Source organism: Lonchura striata, chromosome 15 (genome assembly GCF_050655825.1).
Source record: "Lonchura striata isolate lonStrDom1 chromosome 15, ASM5065582v1, whole genome shotgun sequence".
Classification (NCBI taxonomy): Eukaryota; Metazoa; Chordata; class Aves; order Passeriformes; family Estrildidae; genus Lonchura; species Lonchura striata.
In genome coordinates, this window is record NC_140717.1 from 4,912,255 (window position 1) to 4,931,665 (window position 19,411).

The following is a 19,411-nucleotide window of genomic DNA, read 5'->3' on the forward strand; positions in this document are numbered from 1 at the left end:
CCCTGCTCCCCTGTCCTCTGAGGCCTCGGGGATATGCTGAGCATGGTGCTCCAGTGCAGGGACATCTTGCCAACAGAGTTAAACACTGCAGCACCTTCCAAAGCCAGCCAAGACCAGGCTCTTTCTTCTCACATCTGCTCACCGTACCCAGTATTTACATCGCCAGTATGGTTCCCATAAAACCAAACATGAACAACTGATCACAGACAAATAAAGCAGTAAGAGAGCCTGGGATGTCAGGAAGCCTTACTCACTCCCTGCACACCAGCCCAGGCAGCTGGAGATCAAAGTTTTCTTATTTGCAATACATTTCTTGAAACAATTTTCAGCTAAACTCAGTCTGCTGAGAGGACGCTGACACAATCCAGGGCTTCTCCCATAGAAACAGGAACCAAGAAACCAGATTTGTGCATTGCTGCCTCCATCTCCAGGTGGCTGAGCAGATGGAGATGGCTTTGACATCTCCAAAATGGGGAGTTGCTCCCTTCTTTACCCTCCCTCAGCATCCCTGCTCGGGAAAGCCTTCTTGCGAAGGGTGAGAGAAGGGTTTGAGTGAAAAACTGAGCAAAGCAGTGCCCTGCGGTTCAAACACATCAAAACACGGCTGTGAGCTACTCCCCACGGGGACTGGAGTGGTCTCGACGGGCACTAAGAGATGGGGCTCAGTCCTCGGTACCCTTCGGCAGGAGCGGTGAAAGACACCTTTAAAGGGGCGCGCTGAAAGGCACCCCGGGGCAGACAGGACCCGGAGGCCGGGGCCGGGCAGGCGTGGGAGGGGGTCCCGCCCCGCTCCGCCCCCGGGGGGTGGCGGGGCGGAGCGGACGGGCCGGGCGGGACCCCCCTCCCGCGATGCCGCCGGGCCGTGTCCCCCCGGCCCGTGCCGCCGCGGCTCGGGGAGAACAAAAGGCAGGAGCGGGAGGAGGCGCGAGGAGGAGGGCAGGCGGCCGCGGTGGGGGGATAAAAGGCTCAGCGAGGACCCCCCAGCCCTCCTCTGCCCCATGCCCGAGCCCGCTCCGCCCGGCATGGCCCGCCCGCCGCTGCCCGCCGCCGCCGCCTTGCTGGCCGCCGCTCTGCTGCACTGCGCGCCCGCCGCGCCCGCCCGCCGCCACAAGCCGGTGAGTCGGGACCGCCCGGTGCCTCCCTCCGTGTCCCCCGCCGCTCTCCGGTGCTGTCCCGAGGGCGGCGTCTCCCCGGCAGATCCGCCGCTGAACGGGACGAGCTTTTCCCCCGCCGCTCCATCCATCCCCGAGCCGCGCTCGGGATGCCGGCGCTGCCGGGAGTCACCGGCCGCGGGACGGCGCCGCTGCCCCGGCGGTGCCTCCCGCTCCGCGGGCTCCTCCTGGCTTGCTGGGGAGTTTTCACAGCCGTGTTCCCCAGGGAAAACGGAGACCGGGACAAGGAGAGCTTAGGAGAGGACACGGCATCCGCCGTGCTTCACGGGCAGCAGGGCACTCGCTGCTGCTCAAACACCCCCTGCACGCTGTGCTGGCAGTTGCCAGAAGTTCCGGGGAGATCAGACTGAAGGGATGAATCAAAGGCAGGAGAGGAGCAGCAGGGCTCTTTCTCCCCGCACATGCCTGCCCGATCGCAGCCCCTGGGACGGAGAGGAGCAGCGGCGTGCGAGGGATTTGGGGGACGGGAGAAGACAGAGAGCTCCTTGTGCTGGGAATGTGTGCGTGTGTAATCGGGTTATTACAGACATGCGCTTCGCTGCCGTGCCATGAAATAATAACAGAGCCAATGCCCAGTAGCAGCCCAAGGGGATTAGTTCAGGTTCTGTCGATGGTTTTATTATCAGCTCTGTCATCTGAGCACTTTCTAACTTGGCTGCTAAATCTGCTGTGGGCTGGGACTTGGCACGGAGCAGCCTTGGCCCCCGAAGTGCTCGCATTCCTCCGAACGAAATGTCACCGTGCTTGGCCCCGCTCTGCCTCCGGGGAAGGTGAGGCCAAGCGCTCGGCGGTGGCACCGTGCCCGCCGGGAATGCCGCTGCCCCGGGGGCTCCGGGGCCGTGGGAGAGCAGCAGGGCCGGGCCGGGAGGGCAGAGCTCCGCCCGCGCGAAGCTGGAGGCTGCTGGATCCTGCGGGACACGGGCTGGGCTGGCAGGTGCTTCACGCTCCTGGAGGAACCTGCGCAGCCCCTGCTCCTGGTCTGGCTGCCAGCAAGGACCTGTGTGGGGTCCTGGGGAAAGGGAGGGCCGGCTGGGTTTCACCCCTCTGAACTCGAGCCCAGCCCAGCTGCCGTGGCACCGTTACCTCCTGTGCCAGCGCCCAGAGCTGCTGGTGCCTGCAGAGGTTGCAGGGGCTCAGCTGACTTGGCCAGTCCCCCTTGAGGTGGGATGTGCACCAACCTGCTGAAGGGCAGAGAGTAAATGCAGGGCTCCAGCTCTGCTCAGACTCCTGGTCCATCAAGCGCCCTGCCACGCTCCAGAAGGTCCCCCCCAGGTGGCAGTGTGCCAACAGAGAGGGGATTTCTTCCTCATCCTAGGCTAATGCTCTGCACTGCGAGTGCTAATCCTTCCCTCTTGGCTGGAGTGACTCCAGGTGACACTCCTGCAGGTCGGTTTTCTTCAGGAATGCCTTGTGCTCGTGTGTTGGACCAGCCACGTGGGGCTCGTGGTTTCAGACTGATGGTTTTGACTCAGCCTTTGCAGAGGTGGTGGCTGCATTGGTTGGGTTGGAAGTGGACAGGTGATTCCCATCCTTTCAAACAGCAGTTCTGTCATCCCAAATAGCTGCTCTTTTGGCTTCCTCATCTGGTGTCAAGGCTTCTGAAGGTTATTGTGCTGCCTCTGAGGTGCAGCCAGTTTTGCAGGATGGAAGCTGGCAGCAGCGCTCCCCGCTGCTCTCCCGGCCACCCGGGGGACACTGGCTGCAGGACAGCTGAGGTGGCACTGCCAGCTGACAGTGCTCGGCCACTCTGCCACTCTCACAGAGCTGTGCCATCACAGGCTCCTTTCTCTGACTGCTCCCAGCCCTCTGCACAAAAGGATGCTCCCCTCATGTCTGACAGCAGCCCATTTCCTGTCTGGGCACCTTTTGCTGTCAGGCGATGAACGAGAAAGGAGCCAAGGGGCTGAGCCAGAGAAGAATTCACACTGCTGTGAGAGCACAGCAGTTCCTCGAGCTGTGCCCGTGCGTGGGCTGGGCAGGCACAGCCCGGGTGCAGGAGTGTGCTGCACCCGGCTGTTCGTGCTCCATGGCCACTCACAGCGGCAGCAGCTCAGAGGGGAGGGAATCCAGCGCTAACATTCACTTTAAAGCCAGGCTACAGGGCAAGTTGCAGAAGGACTTGTGTTGAGACAAACCCTTAGAGCGCCTTCACTTTTTTTTTTTTTTTTTTTTTAATCCTAATGCCTAAACAAAGAAAGAGAAAACTGAGAGCAGAATCAAGGCTGGGTCTGGTGTCCACGTAAAACTGGAGAACAAAAGATCTGCAGTCCTCGGGCTGTGCACGCGCAGACACTGAATTCCTGCCTTGCTTTCGGCTCCCCTGGGAAATCAAAGCCCAGCATTTGCTGGGAATGTCTCTCTCCGTGGAGAAGTGGGGGCACCCTCCCAGCTACCAATGCAGCCCGTCAGGGTTCCTGCAGCTCTCCCCCCGAGCACAGCAGATCCCCTCTGGAAGCAGGGCACTGCCTTCCCCACAGCCCCTGCCTGCCTGGCTCCGGGCTCGGGCAGCTCCCGCAGGAAGGGTTTGATTTGCACTCCTTGGTTTGGCTATTTAAATCCTGCAGTCAGCGGTGGGGTAATTTTAGGCATGTTTATCTTGTGCTCGGGGAGAGACTCAAGACACATGTAAGTAGTTACTCTCCAGCGGGTTTGTTGTGTTTGTGCCTGCACAGGCAGCACACACGCACACCCTGCGGTGTGGCAGGGCTTGGGCTGCAGCTGGCAAAGCACAGCGGGGAGGGACAGCAGAGGAGCAGCTTGGGGAGGATCCCCCTCTCCAGGTTATGTTGCACTTGCTTCCCCCATGCTTATCCTGCACATAACTTGTGAGGCTCTGCAAAAGAAGGAGTTGTTTGAAAAGGATTTTTGGTGGAAACTTGTCCTGCAGAGATGCTGATCCTACTTCTTCCTCCTAAGTAGCTCTTTCCTACTAATCTCAAACATATAGACAGGTAAATAAAGGGTTTGTGGGCGTTCTTGCACTAGGGATGGCTCAGCCTAAAGCAAATGGAAGCACAGCACATAGATGCCCAGCAAAATGAAAAGCAGAGCACTTCAGGGATTCACTAAGGGCTACAGACATGTTTTCAGATGTTCACTGAGATCCTGGTGCAGATAGAGGAGTCCCAGCAAGGACAGGCAGGTGACCAGACTTCCTCCTCTTGGTTGATTTGGGCAGGAGAGAGGCACTGGTAGCTCCTGGCTCCCCTTAGCTTGGATGTAACTTCACAATGAACAAAACACCTCAACCCCCTTCCTCCCCTGCCAGGAGTGTGCCACATCCTAGAGCAGTTTCTTCATTTCAAGGGGAATTCTAGGTCATCAGATTAGGGGCTCTTGAAACCTTTTGCTATGTCAGCATCCTGGGGCTTCTTTGCTCTCTAAGGACTCCGGTTTCTGGCAAACTGTTGCTTGGGTGACACCAACAGCTTGGTTGTGGTGTTGTTGATGGAATAGTCTCACAAACTGTCACATAATTAAAATGTCTGATAATAAAAATAGTCCTGCAGTGTTTATTCATTTGCTTTCTCTTGTTACACCAAAGCCTGGTTCTTCTTATTCTTCTGTCTGTGGCCATAAACATTTGCAGTCCATGTTTCACGTTCCACGTTGCTTAGGAAAAATAAACATTTTCCTTTTATCATTGCCAACAACAACTACCACCAAGTGATCCGGAAACAAACTGTCAGGCCCCAGGAGGTAGTGCTGGATGGTGCCATGGGGTGTGGGAAGTGAGTGGAGGGGAAAATCCAGCAGTGTGTGCACGGCCAGGCACTGCAGCAGCTCCTGATTGGCCCCAGCCTTTGTGCTCTCTGTCTGCAGTGGGACCAGGCTGCAGCCAGCACGGAGCAGTCCTGGAGCTGAAATATTTTGTGTGAGCAAGGAAGTCATAGAGGAGTTAGAAGACCTTGTCCTGGGGAGGCAGGATCAATAAATCTGCTGGCTTTGCCTAGGCATTGTTTCCACTAACAGTGCCTTGAGCAGGAGCACATTTAGCTCAGGGTTAGACCAGACCACAATCATTTTTCTGCCATGAAATTCCACCTGCAGCATCAGCTCCTTCCCAGCCCTGGCTGCATCTGGAACACAAGCTGACTAGGATGAAGCTGGTTCCAGTTTTACCATTAACCATCAGCTGTGGCTGCACTTTCAAATCCAACCCCTGCCAATCCATGCTGGGCTGAGAGGCAGGCTGCACAAAAACCATCTGTGCCTCAGGAGAACAGTGCTGATCTCAGGCAGGAACATTGATGTTCATGGGGTGCAGAGCCCTTGGGAGGCACAGCCACCCCACAGTGGGCAAAAACGGGGTGAGAGAACTGTCTTACATGAGAACTGCAAGAGAAAACAGCTCTGCTGTCCTTCCCTGCTGAAATAAGGGCAGGAGTGCTCCGAGGTGCAGGCTCATAGGGAGGGGAGGGATAATGCTGCCAGCCAGAGAGGCAGCAAACACCTCTGAGTAACAAAAGGAGGAAGCAGAAACAGAAGCAATGGAAAAGCAGGAGCAGAAGGGACAGGGAAATGGAGTCAAAGTCCATGAGCTCATTCCCCAAGTGAAGAGGAAACGGCCCCAGTGACAGGGGAAGCATCCAAGACTGATGGATTCAGGCTGTAACTTGTCTAGTTGCTCCTGTCTGACAGGGAGAGGGGTCTCCTTTCATGTCCAGCAGCCCAGGTGATTAGGAACACAATAAAGGACACAAGTTTAAGTTCAGGCAGGCAGAGGAGGATGGAGCCAGGCACAGGAGGGCCGTGGCTTTGACAGCACCAGGCACCAGCCCCACCCCTGTGCTCATTTAGGCACGGTGCTGCTGATGCTCCTGTGTGCTGGGCTGCTCCTGCTGCCGCTCCTCCCGGGGCTCTGCAGGGCGAGTGCTGCCCAACACGAGGAGGTTAAAGATGCTCCTTGGGATGGCTGGAACACTTCCTGGGAAGCTTGGCTGCTGTTCATCTGGCTCCAGCAGACCCAGAGGTGGTGGCTGTTGTATCACAGCACTTGAAGGCTGATAAAGCTGTGAGGAACTGAGTGGGCAGCCTGTACCTCCGCTGTGGTTTCTGCTGTCCCCTGGGATCTGTCCTTTCCCTCCTGCTCCCCCTCAGCCTTTCAGTCACGAGGCTGCAGGAAGAGGCACTTTCTTTGTGAGGAGCTGTGAGCAGCCTGCAGCACAGCCCTCTTTGGTACAGCTTTGCTCCTCTGCAGTCCTCACTGCCCTCAACCCTTGGTTTCAGGCCTGGAATCCTCTGTGTGCTTGTGCTGTATTCACTTTTACTGGTCAGCCTCTATTGCAAAGCTCTGACCTCTTCCCTGACTACAGGGCAGCAGTGCCCATGCCCAGCAGCCACCCCAGCTGTGGGTTGTGCAGGGAGGGGCACTGCAAGTGGCTGCAAACACTCAGCCAGAGGCTCAGACCTGTTTTGCACTCTGCTGGGACAAACCCTGTCCTGGGGCTGCAGGGATTTTCTTTGGCTTTTGTGTTCAGGAGTCCCCTCCCCTCTGCAGGTGGGATGGCACCAGTGGGGATGCCCTGATGGGTACCCAGCAGCCAGTGCCCTCCTCCCCTTCCCCTCACAGCTCTGCAGCAGCCTCGCAGCTGCAGGGCCCTAAGTGAGCCCTGAGCAAGGCAGCTGGGGTGTGGCAGCACAGCCCAGGGAGCAAAGCACATCTCCCCACGGGAGGGAGGGCTCAGCACTGGCTGGGAAGGATGCAACCTTAAGCGAGCGGACACGGTATGTAATCCCTGGGAAGTGCCTGCAGCAAGGTGTATCCAGCCAAGGAGGCCAAGATCTCCAGCCTGGGTGTCCCCTGAGCATTGTTTGGCAAGTGGTTTGTGCCTGTCACATTTCCCCTTGCCTGCAGTGGCATTTTCCAGCCCTTTCCTGCCATGGTGCTAATGTCGGTGCCGTGACGACAGGGACAGAGTCTCTGTTTGTCCAGGGGCACACACAGGGCAGGTCCTGCCTCCTGCCCCACCCAGAGCCACTCACAGGACCACGCTGTGCCCCCTTCCAGGACTCAGCTGGCAAAGGGCAGGAGGAGCAGGGAGGGTCCTGCTATTGTAAAGTGGGGTTTGGAAAGCTGGGATTCATAACAGTGCCCTGAGCTAAGCAAAGAGGGGAGAGGAGAGCTGCCTCTGCTCTGCCTCTGAACAGGGGATTCCTTGGGGCAAGAAGGAAACAGGCAGCTTCTCCTCTCTCTGCTCCTTGTCACAGAGTGATAACCTCCAGTTCATGCCAGTCTGTAAGGAAACTGGCCTTCCCAGGAGGGGAATGTGCAGAGCATCACCAAGGCAAAAAAAGAGGGGTGAGGCACCTGGGCCAGCCTCAGCCCACCCACCTCCCTGAGCACTTCTTGAGGGTTTCCCAGTGCTCCTAGGCCCTGCACTTCCTGGCCTTGGAAAACCAGATGCATTCATCACCCCAAGAACCCCAGGACCTGGCAGTGGGTACACCCAGGAGCAAGGGGCTGAGCAGCCCTGCAGGCTGTGCTTTGGTGACACAGCTGCCATTGTGTGCTGCGGTGTCATCGGGGCTGACAGCAAGATGTTGGCCAGAACATGAACTTTGTCAGCTTCTCCTGCCAGCTGTCCTTTGCAGCAGGAGCTGCCAGCCCAGGCAGGGTGCCAGGCAGCTCTCAGGGAGCTCCTCTTAGGAGACAGGTACCTCCAGCCTGGCAGGGCTCCAGCCTCCGCAGGAGCAGCCCAGTGCAGGATCCTCTGGACAGGCCAGCCCATGCTCCTCCTCCCCCTAAGCCTGGGATGGATGCTCAGTGCATGGCTGGTGGCTTGGGCAGGTTTTGCTGGTCAGGATGTGGAAAGGGTTTCTGTCTTTGCACGTGTTGCTGGTGCAGTTCCTGTGGTGTGTGAAAGCGCACTGGGACACCAGGACTGTGTCGATGGCTCTGAGGCAAAGGCTAGGAGGTGCCAAGCCACCAAGGATGTCTGTCTGTCTGTCTGTCTGGGGAGGAACAGCCAGCAGGCTGGAGTGGTGACACACACCCAGAAGCCTAAAGGGATGTGTGTACACCCAAAGTGCAGCTTGTGTGACCTGCCTGCCTCCCCTGTCCGTCTGTGGCTGGCTCAGAGGCACGGGGCCGGGAGCTCAGTGGTGGAATTCATGCCAAGGCCTTCACACTTCACTCCAGCCGTGTGAATGGGCTCATTGTGGCAGCAGAGGGTGGCAGCATGTGGATCACAGGCATCATGGCAGTTCTGGCACCGTGCCATCCTGACCTCCGTGTCGCTGGCAGGACAGCCAGGAAAGCTGGCCTGGAAGAAGGCAGCTCTTTGCAGGGGAAGAGCGAGCCTGCCGAAAGCCCAGCTCCTCCCTCTGGAGCCCTGTGGGACAGAGCTGCCTGTCCAGGTCCAGATGCACCACTGCTGCATCTCAGCTCCTCCTGCTGCTCTAACACCTTCCATTTGCTGCATAAAATCAGGCCAAAAAAAAAAAAAATCTGTGTTTGGCTCTCTGCAGCACAGTGATGTGGACCAAGCCCCTCTCACCCCACGTGCCTCACAGCAGGTTGGAGGTGACACCTGGGTTGTGTTTCATGGTGGCAACATGGGAAACGGGTGGAAGTCAGCTAATTAGCATTAATTAATGTTGTCAAGAGAAACCTTGCTTTTCCAACTAAGTGTGGGAGAGCCCAGGGGATCTTATCCCAAGCAGAATCACAGGTACAGTGAGGCGAGGGACACGGCACAGTCCTTCCCTCAGGCAGTGGTGGGGGCTGCAGGGACAGTCTCTGCTGCTCTCTGCCTGTCCCTGTGTCCTGCTCTGAGACCTGCCCACGGTGCCAGGGCAGCAAGAGGACACCACAGAAGTGACAACAAGGAGCACAACTGCATGCTGGGGGCTAAAGACTTCCTCCCATTAATGTCACCTCTATCCGGGGCCAGGAGGGAATAAAGCATGTAGGGCAAAGGGGGAGAATTTATTCCCTAGTGATTTGTTTTATACTTGAAGGGTCTGGTTCTCATCCACAGCCTGCAAAAGTATTTCCTGCCGGCCAGCTGCCAAGGAAATGTGGACCAAAAATAGCTGAGTGCTTAGTGGGTGCCATGGCACGACACAGTGCCCCCCAGGTGTGAGCCAGCCCCGGAGCAGGGAACACGGCATGGGGAGCCAGCTGTGCCCTACCAGTGGGGAAACAGCCCTGAGCAGAAGTGGGCAGCCGTCCACCCCTCTGCAGCAGGCAGCATCCTCACGGACACCGAAGTCGTGCTTTTGCTTTTGCCTTCCAGGACATGTCTCGAAAGCATCACACCTGGAAGGAGCAGGCTCCTTGGCTGGCTGCCCTGGTGAGCGCCGTGGGCTCGGGTGTGCCTGCCAAGGGCTTCCCCGTGGCCGCAGCCGGGCGCTCGGCCGGCTGGAACCCGCCCCGCTGCGGCGTGCCCGACCTGCCCGCGCTGCCGGGCGGCCAGGGCGGCCGGAACCGCCAGAAGCGCTTCGTCCTCTCCGGCGGCCGCTGGGACAAGACCAACCTCACCTACAAGTAAGGGAGGCCTGTGGTGGCAGCCGGGCTGGTGTGACAATCGGGCTGGTGTGGCCCAGGCTGGTGTGACAATCAGGCTGGTGTGGCAATCAGGCTGGTGTGACAATCAGACTGGTGTGGCCCAGGCTGGTGTGACAATCAGGCTGGTGTGACAATCAGGCTGGTGTGGCCCAGGCTGGTGTGGCCCAGGCTGGTGTGACAATCAGGCTGGTGTGACAATCAGGCTGGTGTGGCCCAGGCTGGTGTGGCCCAGGCTGGTGTGACAATCAGGCTGGTGTGACAATCAGGCTGGTGTGACAATCAGGCTGGTGTGGCAATCAGGCTGGTGTGACAATCAGACTGGTGTGACAATCAGGCTGGTGTGGCAATCAGACTGGTGTGACAATCAGGCTGGTGTGGCCCAGGCTGGTGTGGCCCAGGCTGGTGTGGCCCAGGCTGGTGTGACAATCAGGCTGGTGTGGCCCAGGCTGGTGTGACAATCAGGCTGGTGTGACAATCAGACTGGTGTGACAATCAGGCTGGTGTGGCCCAGGCTGGTGTGACAATCAGGCTGGTGTGGCCCAGGCTGGTTAACTTCTCCCTGCCCAAACGCTTGGTCTGGTATCCCTGGAGCTGTGATGTGACCATGAGAGGCACAACAGGGGTCAGGGGAGCCACACGCTGAGCCATGGCTTGTCCCCAGCACCTCCTCATCCCCTCCTGAGCACACTCCACAAGCTCAGCTGCCCTCCCGTTGTGCACAGCACTGCCTCAGCCCTGGCAGTGCCACACCAGCACCCCAGGGCACACACGGTCACTGCCCTCACACGTGCTGAGCTGAGCCTCCATCACCAGCACTCTCCTGCTGTGCCTCTGCCCCCACAGCCACCCTGCGGGGGGGCTCACCTCACAGTTTATTTTAAAAAGATCTTTTTATTCAGCTGTTTTTGATGGTCCCATAAACACCACTTCAGTGTAAAGTTTTGCCCAAATCACCCCACACGTTCTCAGTTGTAAATCTACCCAACAGACTGGAGAGAAGGTTGTGCTGCCTCCACAGCTGCCCTCAGGGGTATGAGTGGAGAAGTGAGCACAGTCATATGGACCTTGACAGCATGTAAATCATCTTTTGCTTAATCCAATACAGGAGACAGTTCCTCACACCATCAGGAGGCTGCAGATAACAGAAAGGCTTCTTCCTTTTTTTTTTTTCTTTTTGGTCAGTAGTGTCAAAGAAAGAAACACAGCAGAGATTTACATACAGCAACACTGTTAATGGAAGGGAAAGAAACTTCCCTTTCAGTCTGCTCTTGTTATTGGAGGAAGTGGGAGCAACTGCTGAGTGAACCCAAGTTTCCAGTGGCAAAAATTGCAGAGATTAAGGAGAAGAAATCACATCACACCACTCTCAGGAATCTTTGTGGTGGTGGCCTTACAGTGGATAGACCTGGGGAGTGCTGTGGCACTTTAGAACAGCACAGAATCTGCAAAACTCTCCAGGGAACTCGCCTCTGGCACACCAGCCAGAAGGTTTCAACACTGATGGGATTTATCTGCTGCACATGTTGCTTGGCAGAGGGTGCTGGAGCAGTGCATGTATGGATTGGAGACGTTGTGGTGCTGGGAATCGTGGCCCTGGTGATGCTGATTGTAGAGCTGGTGTCTCTGTGACAGCCCTGTCCATGGGACAGCAGCTGATGCTCTCCTCATCCTGTGTCTGTTGCCTTCCAGAATTATCAGGTTCCCATGGCAACTTGTAAAAGCTAAAGTGAGAAGGACCATAGAGGAAGCTTTGAAAGTCTGGAGTGATGTGACCCCGCTGACCTTCACCGAGGTGCAGGAGGGACGGGCTGACATCGTCATCGACTTCACGAGGTGGGCACGGCGGGCAGCACAGCCTCCTGCCAGAGGAGCAGGGCTGTAACAGAGCAGAGACCTGCCAGCACACAACTCAGGCACTGCCATGGAGGCTCATATTTCTGCTTTCAGACACTGGGATCATTTCAGTTTTATCAGTCGTGGGCTGCTCGGTGTGAGTGCAGCTGTTCCACGCTGGCCGTGCACAGCACCATTACTGATCATTCATTAATTTTCCTGGTACATTTACGTTTCTCTGCCCACAGGCTGTTTTCTTAAGTGTTTGTTTTGACTTTCCATCTTCAGGTCCTCCATCCTGTCCCTTGACTGAAGGATGTAACTGTCTGCCAAAGACAAATATAGTTTCTTGGTTAAGTGAATCTTGGCTCCTGGCCTGAAATTCCCTTTTGGCAAAATACTCACTGGGGCAAAGACTTCCCTGAGCTGCGTGTTTGCACAGAGCTAATGAGGGCAGTGGAGACTGTCCAAGCAGTGATGTGATTTTGATGCTGTGTATTTGTCTCCCTCAGCTCTCTCAAGTGGCCACATTTCTCATGGGTTTCCTTCATTACTCATCAGTGGCTTGGCTTGAGTGAGGACCTGAGAGTTTGCCTGGGTTTGCTGCCAGCTGCCCTTCTGCAGCCCCCCACCACCCATAATATCAACTCAATCTTGGCTAGGCCAGTCACCTCCTTAGTTCTTTAGGCTCCACAGTCAGCTCTGGGCTGGAAGCTGAAGAGGGGAGGGGGAGAAACATCCCTGAGAAAACATACAAACTCCCCAGAGCTTGGTGTGACTGAGATCTGCTTCCTCAGTGCGTGATCAAGCTGCTTCCTCATGGCCCTGAAGCAGAATTTGGCTTGTGGCAATTGGAATAGCCCTGAGCAGTTGATCTAGACCAGTGGGATGAACTCAGGATGAGAACGAGAGCTGCTGTCCCCTCTCAGTGTCTCCCACCTTTGGCTGTCTGATGCTGGAGCTGCAGGGCCCTTTGCCTGAGGTGCAGTGTGTCTTCCCTCCAGGTACTGGCATGGAGACAACTTGCCTTTCGACGGGCCCGGAGGGATCCTGGCACACGCGTTCTTCCCCAAAACACACCGGGAAGGAGACGTTCACTTTGACTATGACGAGACCTGGACGATTGGGAACAGCCTGGGTATGGCACTGTTTCAGGGGAGCTGTGGGTGCTCCAGGATGCTTGGAAATGATTCCCTGTGCTGTGAACAGGGCCCTGTAAAACTGAGAGGCAACAACGACTTTTGTGGTGAGCATTGTCATCTCCCAGCCAGCTGTTGGCATTCAGGCCCAGGACCCCAGGTTCCCCAGGGACTCCTCCTGTGGGGGAGCAAGAGTTTGCTCTTCTGCCCAGCCACGTGCCCTGCCACTGGGGAATTGCACCTGGCATTGGCAGGAGTCATTACAAAATTAAATGAGGAAAGGATGAAGGAAAACTGAGACTCAGGCCCTGTGTGACACCCTTGTCTTCCAAAGAACAGCCTCAGTCCCAGTCCCTGCACGCATTGTTCATCATCTCTGCCCTCAAACAAGTCCATAAAGGGAAACCACCCAGCTCCAGCTCTGTCCCTGTGGCCTGAGAATGCTCTGACCATAAACAACACCACATCCAATCAAGACTCTTTTTTACATTTTTGCTAATAATAGATCCAAGCTGGTAGCTCTTTGCTTGGGCACTCAGGGTCTGGTGTCACAGTATCTCATGAGATACTGCAGTACTGCCTGGGACCATCTGGAGCAGTGCCCAGTGCATCAGTTTCTGGAAGACTCACCAAAATTAACCCGGGTCAGCTCCGCCTCCTCCTTCCCAGTTTATCTACATGGACAAAGAAATAATCACAAGGCCCAAGTTAACCCCAGGCCTCTCTGAGGATTCCCAAAAATGTTGGCCAGGTCAGTGGGCACCCCCAAAGCCCGTGGGGTGCCCCTACGATGTCAGTGACAGCTGTAGGCCAGTTTGACTGTGTGGGGCACAGCACTGCTGTGTCTCCAGCCCTGCTCGTGCTGACCCAAAACAAGAACCACAAGCACAGGGCCTCTTTGCAGAGGGGTTTCTGCTCCTGGGGCAGCAGTGGGCTCTGTTGGTTTTCACCCTCTGTTGTTGAAGAATTTCCTGCATTCTCCCATAAAACAGTGTTGGGGGCAAACCAGGAGCTGAAAGTGGACACCAGTTCCCATCAGAATCCAGCTCTACTCCATGGCATTCCCCCCTCCTCCCCCACTCCCATATCATCCATAAATAACTGTTGTAAAAGCTCTTTGGAGCTAATTGCCATTGAATATGCTGAAAATAACTTTACGATATAAACATGGATAAATCCTTGACTCAGCTCTGGGTGAGACAGGGAAATCCTTAGCCTCATTTACTGATGGGAGAGCACGAGTGTGCAGGGCCCACGTGGAGGACCATGCGTGAGGGACACAGGGATGCTGTGCAGCACAGCTCCTTCAGCCCTGCTGTTGTGCACCTCCCCTGGAGAATCTGACAGCACAGCTCATCTGCCAACACTGGAAAGCAGCAAGTGAGGAGCGTGCCAAGCCAAACAGAAGTGTCTGAAAGTTTGTAATAAATCACCGGCATAGGAATCCCACTCTCTCAGCTGACCTAGCTGTGTTGATTTAATCAGGTCAGTGCTGTGCAGATTCATGGCTTCCAGGTAAAGCTGGCCAGTGGAGGAAGGCAGGGCTCACCTTCCCCTCCAGCCTTCCCAGGGGCTCCTCCCCAGTGTTCTCCCTGCTCCTGGAGCTGAGAAATGACCTGGTCCCCTGCAGCCAGCAGGGAAATCCTGCTTGGAGCATCAGGGCTGGCTGACTCACATCCCTGCTGCTCTCGTCACTCGGGCTGCAACTAAGAACATTTCTGTTTGAAGGCAAGTGAATGAATATGCTGGCACATAGTAAAATTTACCAGCTTTAGAAAGAACCCTTTGGAAGCTAAAGAAAACCTGCCAAACAATACAAGTTTTGGTACTGAAATTCCCTTTCCCCCCCTCTCCTTTTGTAGATGCACCAAGGTCATATATTCCTAAAACATGGTCTCTCATAAATCTGTTAAGTCTGGTGAAGAAGTCTCCGACCTTGACATTAGATAATCTTTTATGGATTGATTTCTAAATAAATAAAGTCCCCAGACAAGCAATAAATGAGCTCCCTCTGCTGTCTGTGACAATGGCCTTTGGCAAATATTAATTCCAGAGTTCTCTCACCAGCACCAGTATCTTCCACAGGGGACGTGATCTAAGTGGAACTTGCTAAACTTCAGCCCTAGCCAACAATTGCTTCAAGCTGGGTGGACAAACACCAACCTGACCACACCACCTCCTATACCTCTGGTCTAGACTTCCTTCTCTGTGCAAATTTCTCCTTTCCAAAAGTGCATGGAAAATGCTTTTGTTCCTGGGAGCTGATGAGGTGCCAAGAGCCTCTGACAACAGAATTGCAGATTACCAACATGTCCAGGTTAATACCCAAGTGTATGAATTGACTCATGCTGCTTCTGAGCCAGTGAACCCCTTTATTATTTCCTCTGACTCCTTAAAAAAAAAAACAACCCACAAACATATTTTTGAGCTACACAGGACCTATCTGGGAACAACATAGTTGGAGTAGATTTCTCTTTCCTCCTTTTGGACTCCTACAACACATGTCAGTGTCTGGTAACTGGTAGGAACAGGCCCAGGAGGGCAAAGCATGTGAGTAGACCAAAGTATCTTCCATCTTTTCCCTTTGTAGGCACTGACCTCCTGCAAGTGGCTGCCCATGAGTTTGGCCACGTGCTGGGCCTGCAGCACACGGCTGTCTCCAAGTCCCTGATGTCTCCTTTCTACATCTTCCGCTACCCCCTGAGCCTGAGCGAGGACGACAAGCAAGGTATCCAGTACCTGTATGGGAAACCCTTGGCGGACCCTGACCCAACCCCAACGCAGCCAGCGGAGCTGCCCCAGCCGGACCTCGAAACAAATGAGATCACCAACGTGGAGGTGAGCGCAGGTTCCCTTCCCTGACAGCCTGGCTGGGGCTGCCCTGGCAGCAGCCTGAGTTGGTGCCTGCCTCTCCCACCAACACCGCTGCGCCCAGCCCCAGAGCCCACGGCTGGCACTGGGCTGTGCACAGGGGGTCTCCGGGCAGCCCGTGCCCAACGCAAGCCGGGCAGCAGCCTGCACACGGGGCCTCGCCCTGAGCAGCCAGGCAGGCTCGGGGGCTCTGGGTGCCAGCCTGACGCCTGCGCCTCGGCAGGCCGTGCAGCCCGACGCCTGCCACACGGCCTTCGATGCTGCAGCCGCCATCCGAGGGGAGCTGTTCTTCTTCAGCTCCCGCTACGTGTGGCGGCTCCGCGCCGGAAAGCTGCAGGATGGCTACCCGGCCCTGGCCTCTCGCCACTGGCAGGGCATCCCCAGCTCTGTCGACGCCACCTTCGAGGACCCTCTGGGAAACATCTGGTTTTTCCAAGGTAAGAGCTGGACTGTGATCAGGTGGCTCAGAAATCTCAATTACTTAAGGGTAGTGAGGACTCAGCAGGTTCCTGAGACAGTAAATCTCCTGGAAATCCTCAGCAGTCCAATAATCCTTGTCATTTGTTTCCTTAGCTATTTAAACTTTTTATCAGGTATTGAAGACAGAGAACAAGAGTTCACTTTTGTTTTAAACACGTCACAGTATCCCATTCTCCTTCTCTGGAACACAAACATTTGTAATTTGCCTCTATCCTGGTAGAGGAGAATGAAATAAACATTTGCTCCATCTCTCCAGATGTCATGGGAAGCACTGTGCCAGAAGTGAACCCCAGCAGTTTCCTGGTTGTGCCTGTGGGCCCTGCTCAGGGCGGGGACAGGATTTTCTCTGCTCCTCAGTGACCTGGATGTGGAATTTCCCTAGTACCCCATGGCTTTATGAGCCGACAGGGAACCTGGGTGCAGAGCCAGGCAACCTCCAGCAACCATAAAGATTAGGAATGAAACCACCTCCTGGCCATCTCTGGGGTTCAAGGCCAGCAACAAACCTCGTTTCAGCTCCACAGTTTTCTTTAATGCTCTTTCCAAGTGTAGGTTTAATAGGAGGGAAGCAGAATGATCTGGGAACTCATTGTGGGTGTGCACACCCTGTCTGCACTCCATGAGACCAAGCACCAAAATCAGGGTACCAGTGGCTCTGCAGGCAGAGCTCCTGCATGAACACATTTCTGAGCACCTGACCTGCACACAAGGACTTAACAGTGCTAAAATTGGCAGGCTCCTACAGTGAGTTAAAATGAGATAAGGGGAAACTATTACATGCCCTAGGCTAATTACAGAGATTCCCATTTTAATCTAATCTGGAACTCTGCTTCCAGTCTCTATATCAACTTGGCAAATTCTTCCTGGTTTCTGTTCCTTTCCAGCCACATGCCCCCTTTGTGCCTGTGCATGCCCACATGATTTCCAGGTGCTGAGATTGCAGGGCAGAGACTGGTGCCTCCAGCCAAGTCCTTTGTAACTTCCACAAATAGATAAAAATGCTGCTGAAATGGACCTTCCTATCCCCCACCAACACCCACCAGGCTCGACTGAGGTGGGATGCCAATGCATTGACAGAATTTTGGACACACAACAATGGCAGCATCCCATCACACTTGGTGGTGGTTTTGCCTCTCAGGCACAGCTTCCCATGGGGGCTCTGCCAAGGCACCAGTTGCACAGTTCGCTGTCAAATTATCAGAGTTTTTGACCCCTTGTTTCCCTTTTCTGTCTCCTCAATAGATTCTCAATACTGGATTTATGATGGTGAGAGACGGGTATCTGGTCCCACCCCAATCGTGGAGCTGGGCCTCCCTGCATCCCCTGTGCAGGCAGCTCTGGTGTGGGGGGCTGAGAAGAACAAGGTCTACATCTTCAGTGGAGGCAACTACTGGCGCTTCAACCCCCAGAGGCGCCAGGTGGACAACATCTACCCCCGGGCCATGGCCGACTGGCGCGGCGTCCCGCCGGAGATCGACGCCGCGTTCCAGGATGAGTTTGGTCAGTGCAGGAGCGTGGCCTGCTCTGCCTGCCAGCACTGCCCAGCTGGAAGAGCTGGGCAGATTTACACATGTGGCAGTAGTGAACATTGCCCAACCACAACACATCCCATACAGGGTAGAGGGGCAGGTCCTTCCAGCGGGTAGAGAATTGAGAAGTTGTTCCATTCCCATTCATTGCAGCAATTGATATGTAAGTGTATGATAGAGAGAAATCAAATATCTGACCAAGGAATGGTCACAGAGTCCTGCCCACCTCTTACTGCTCCTGCCAAAGGAAGTGATGAGAAGACAACAGAAATACTCCCCACACTTCTACCCGGGGAACTGAACAAAAAACAGGCTGCTTTTGGTATTGACCAGTCCTCCCCAGTGTGCCCCTTGCTGAAAATAGTAGGGCAGTGCCACAGAAACACTGGGGACAGCCAGGGTTCTTGGGATGACAGGTGTGGCGAGTGCCTCCTTCCTCTCTAAGGATGAAGTGAAACAACTCCTCACTGCTTCCAGAACATAAATTCCAGGGCAGTTTGCCCATAGGAACAGATGCTCTGAGCAGGTCTTCACAAGTTCCCTGTCCCTGTCCTAGAAATCCCCTGCCCTCACAGGGCTGGGTCACTACAAGCATACAGCATATTTAAACCCACCAGGAAAATAAAATTAACTCCATCCTGTTTACTGTCCAAAAAGTAAAACTAGATTTTTTATCGAAACTAAAACAGTGTGAAAGAAAAGCGACTGCCACAAGCCTGGGTTCAAGTAAAATCTCCTGCCTCTTCCAGCTCTCTTTCAGTACCGTATGTGTTGCAGAGTGACAGCTGAACAAAATGCTGGCAAAGAGCTCTGAGCCACGTGAATGCTGCCTCTTCTAAACCTTCCTCTCTCACCCACAGGTTTTGCCTACTTCCTGAGAGGCCGAGATTATTGGAAGTTTGATCCAGTCCAGGTGAAAGTGCTGGAGGGCTACCCACGCCAGATCAGCCAGGACTTCTTCAGCTGCACACCCTCCTCCAACTCCTTCAGATGAGGGGGATGCTCTGTCCTCCACGCTCCCCTGTCATCTCCCTTTACCTCCAGCAGCCACAGAGAGGGTTCCCTCTGCCATTCCTGGCTTCCCACCAGGCTCAGCATCTGACACAACAGGTGTCTGTCACAAGTGACAAAGTTTGCTCCTCTCCAGTTCCAGCAGCCCCAGCTTCAGCTGCTATCAATGTAAAAGCAGCTGCCATGTTCTTTACAGGCAAGGGAGGCCACTCTCTTCTAGCAATAGCATCCCAAAAGCCACCAAGGCCAGCCTGGAATAGGATCATGCTCTCATAACTAATCAGAACCCCATCCTGTAGAACTGATCCACGGCATTTCCTATGTTTACATAACTCACTAGGGCAGCCCTTTGCTGCTGCAGACGCTGGCCAAGGAGGAATGACCCCCCAGCCCGGGGCTTTGAAGGACACCGACCCTACCTGCAGAGGAGGAGGACTGCGACGTGCGGCTGTGCCAGAGCCACTCCGCCGGGGCAGCCGAGCTGGCTGCCAGGGCCTGCCGCAGCCCGAGCCCGGCTTGACGTGTATCCCTAGCATGCGTTAGGATTTTGTACCGATCTGTACATAGACAAGGGGCTCCTCCCTCGCTCCCTCGCCGGTGCTGGGTGCCAGTGCTGGACACTGCCCCGCGCTCATCCCGCCGAGGTTCCCACCCCGGGATGCTCAGATGCACTGATCGCTCTCGAGCCGCCGTCCAGGCCCGGGCTGGCAGCGCACACCGGCCGTGCCTGCCCAGCCTCAGGCCAAACACCCGGGGCTGCCAACAGCCTCTTCCCTTCCCACCGCCCGGCCCGGCCGCGGCGCTCCGTGTGTATTTATGTTCCGCCCCGCCACAATAAAACCCGCCTCTTTTCTACATCCGTCT

General features: G+C 55.4%; 1 protein-coding gene and 1 long non-coding RNA gene across 2 annotated transcripts; one reads left to right on the forward strand and one right to left on the reverse strand.

Annotated features, from left to right (window-relative positions):
* The first annotated feature begins 816 nt into the window (after window positions 1–816).
* Window positions 817–19,402, forward strand: MMP11 (matrix metallopeptidase 11). The gene is made up of 8 exons (XM_031506232.3): window positions 817–1,115; window positions 9,413–9,663; window positions 11,374–11,517; window positions 12,522–12,655; window positions 15,247–15,494; window positions 15,751–15,964; window positions 17,250–17,507; window positions 18,397–19,402. Exons 1-8 carry the CDS (start codon window positions 999–1,001, stop codon window positions 18,528–18,530), a joined length of 1,500 nt encoding a protein of 499 aa, XP_031362092.3. The 5' UTR covers window positions 817–998; the 3' UTR covers window positions 18,531–19,402.
* LOC144247210 (uncharacterized) lies at window positions 10,896–19,107 on the reverse strand. The gene is made up of 3 exons (XR_013340921.2): window positions 18,967–19,107; window positions 12,457–12,738; window positions 10,896–11,843 (listed from the first exon to the last, which is right to left on the reverse strand). It is a non-coding gene; the product is annotated as an uncharacterized LOC144247210 (long non-coding RNA).
* Window positions 19,403–19,411: the final 9 nt, after the last annotated feature.

Excerpts from the sequence above, each read along its gene's own strand:
- MMP11 (XM_031506232.3), top strand. The coding sequence starts at position 999 with ATGCCCGAGCCCGCTCCGCCCGGCATGGCCCGCCCGCCGCTGCCCGCC. Across the intron at positions 11,518-12,521 it reads ATCGTCATCGACTTCACGAG|GTACTGGCATGGAGACAACT; the intron begins GTGGGCACGGCG and ends TCTTCCCTCCAG. Across the intron at positions 17,508-18,396 it reads CGCGTTCCAGGATGAGTTTG|GTTTTGCCTACTTCCTGAGA; the intron begins GTCAGTGCAGGA and ends TCTCACCCACAG.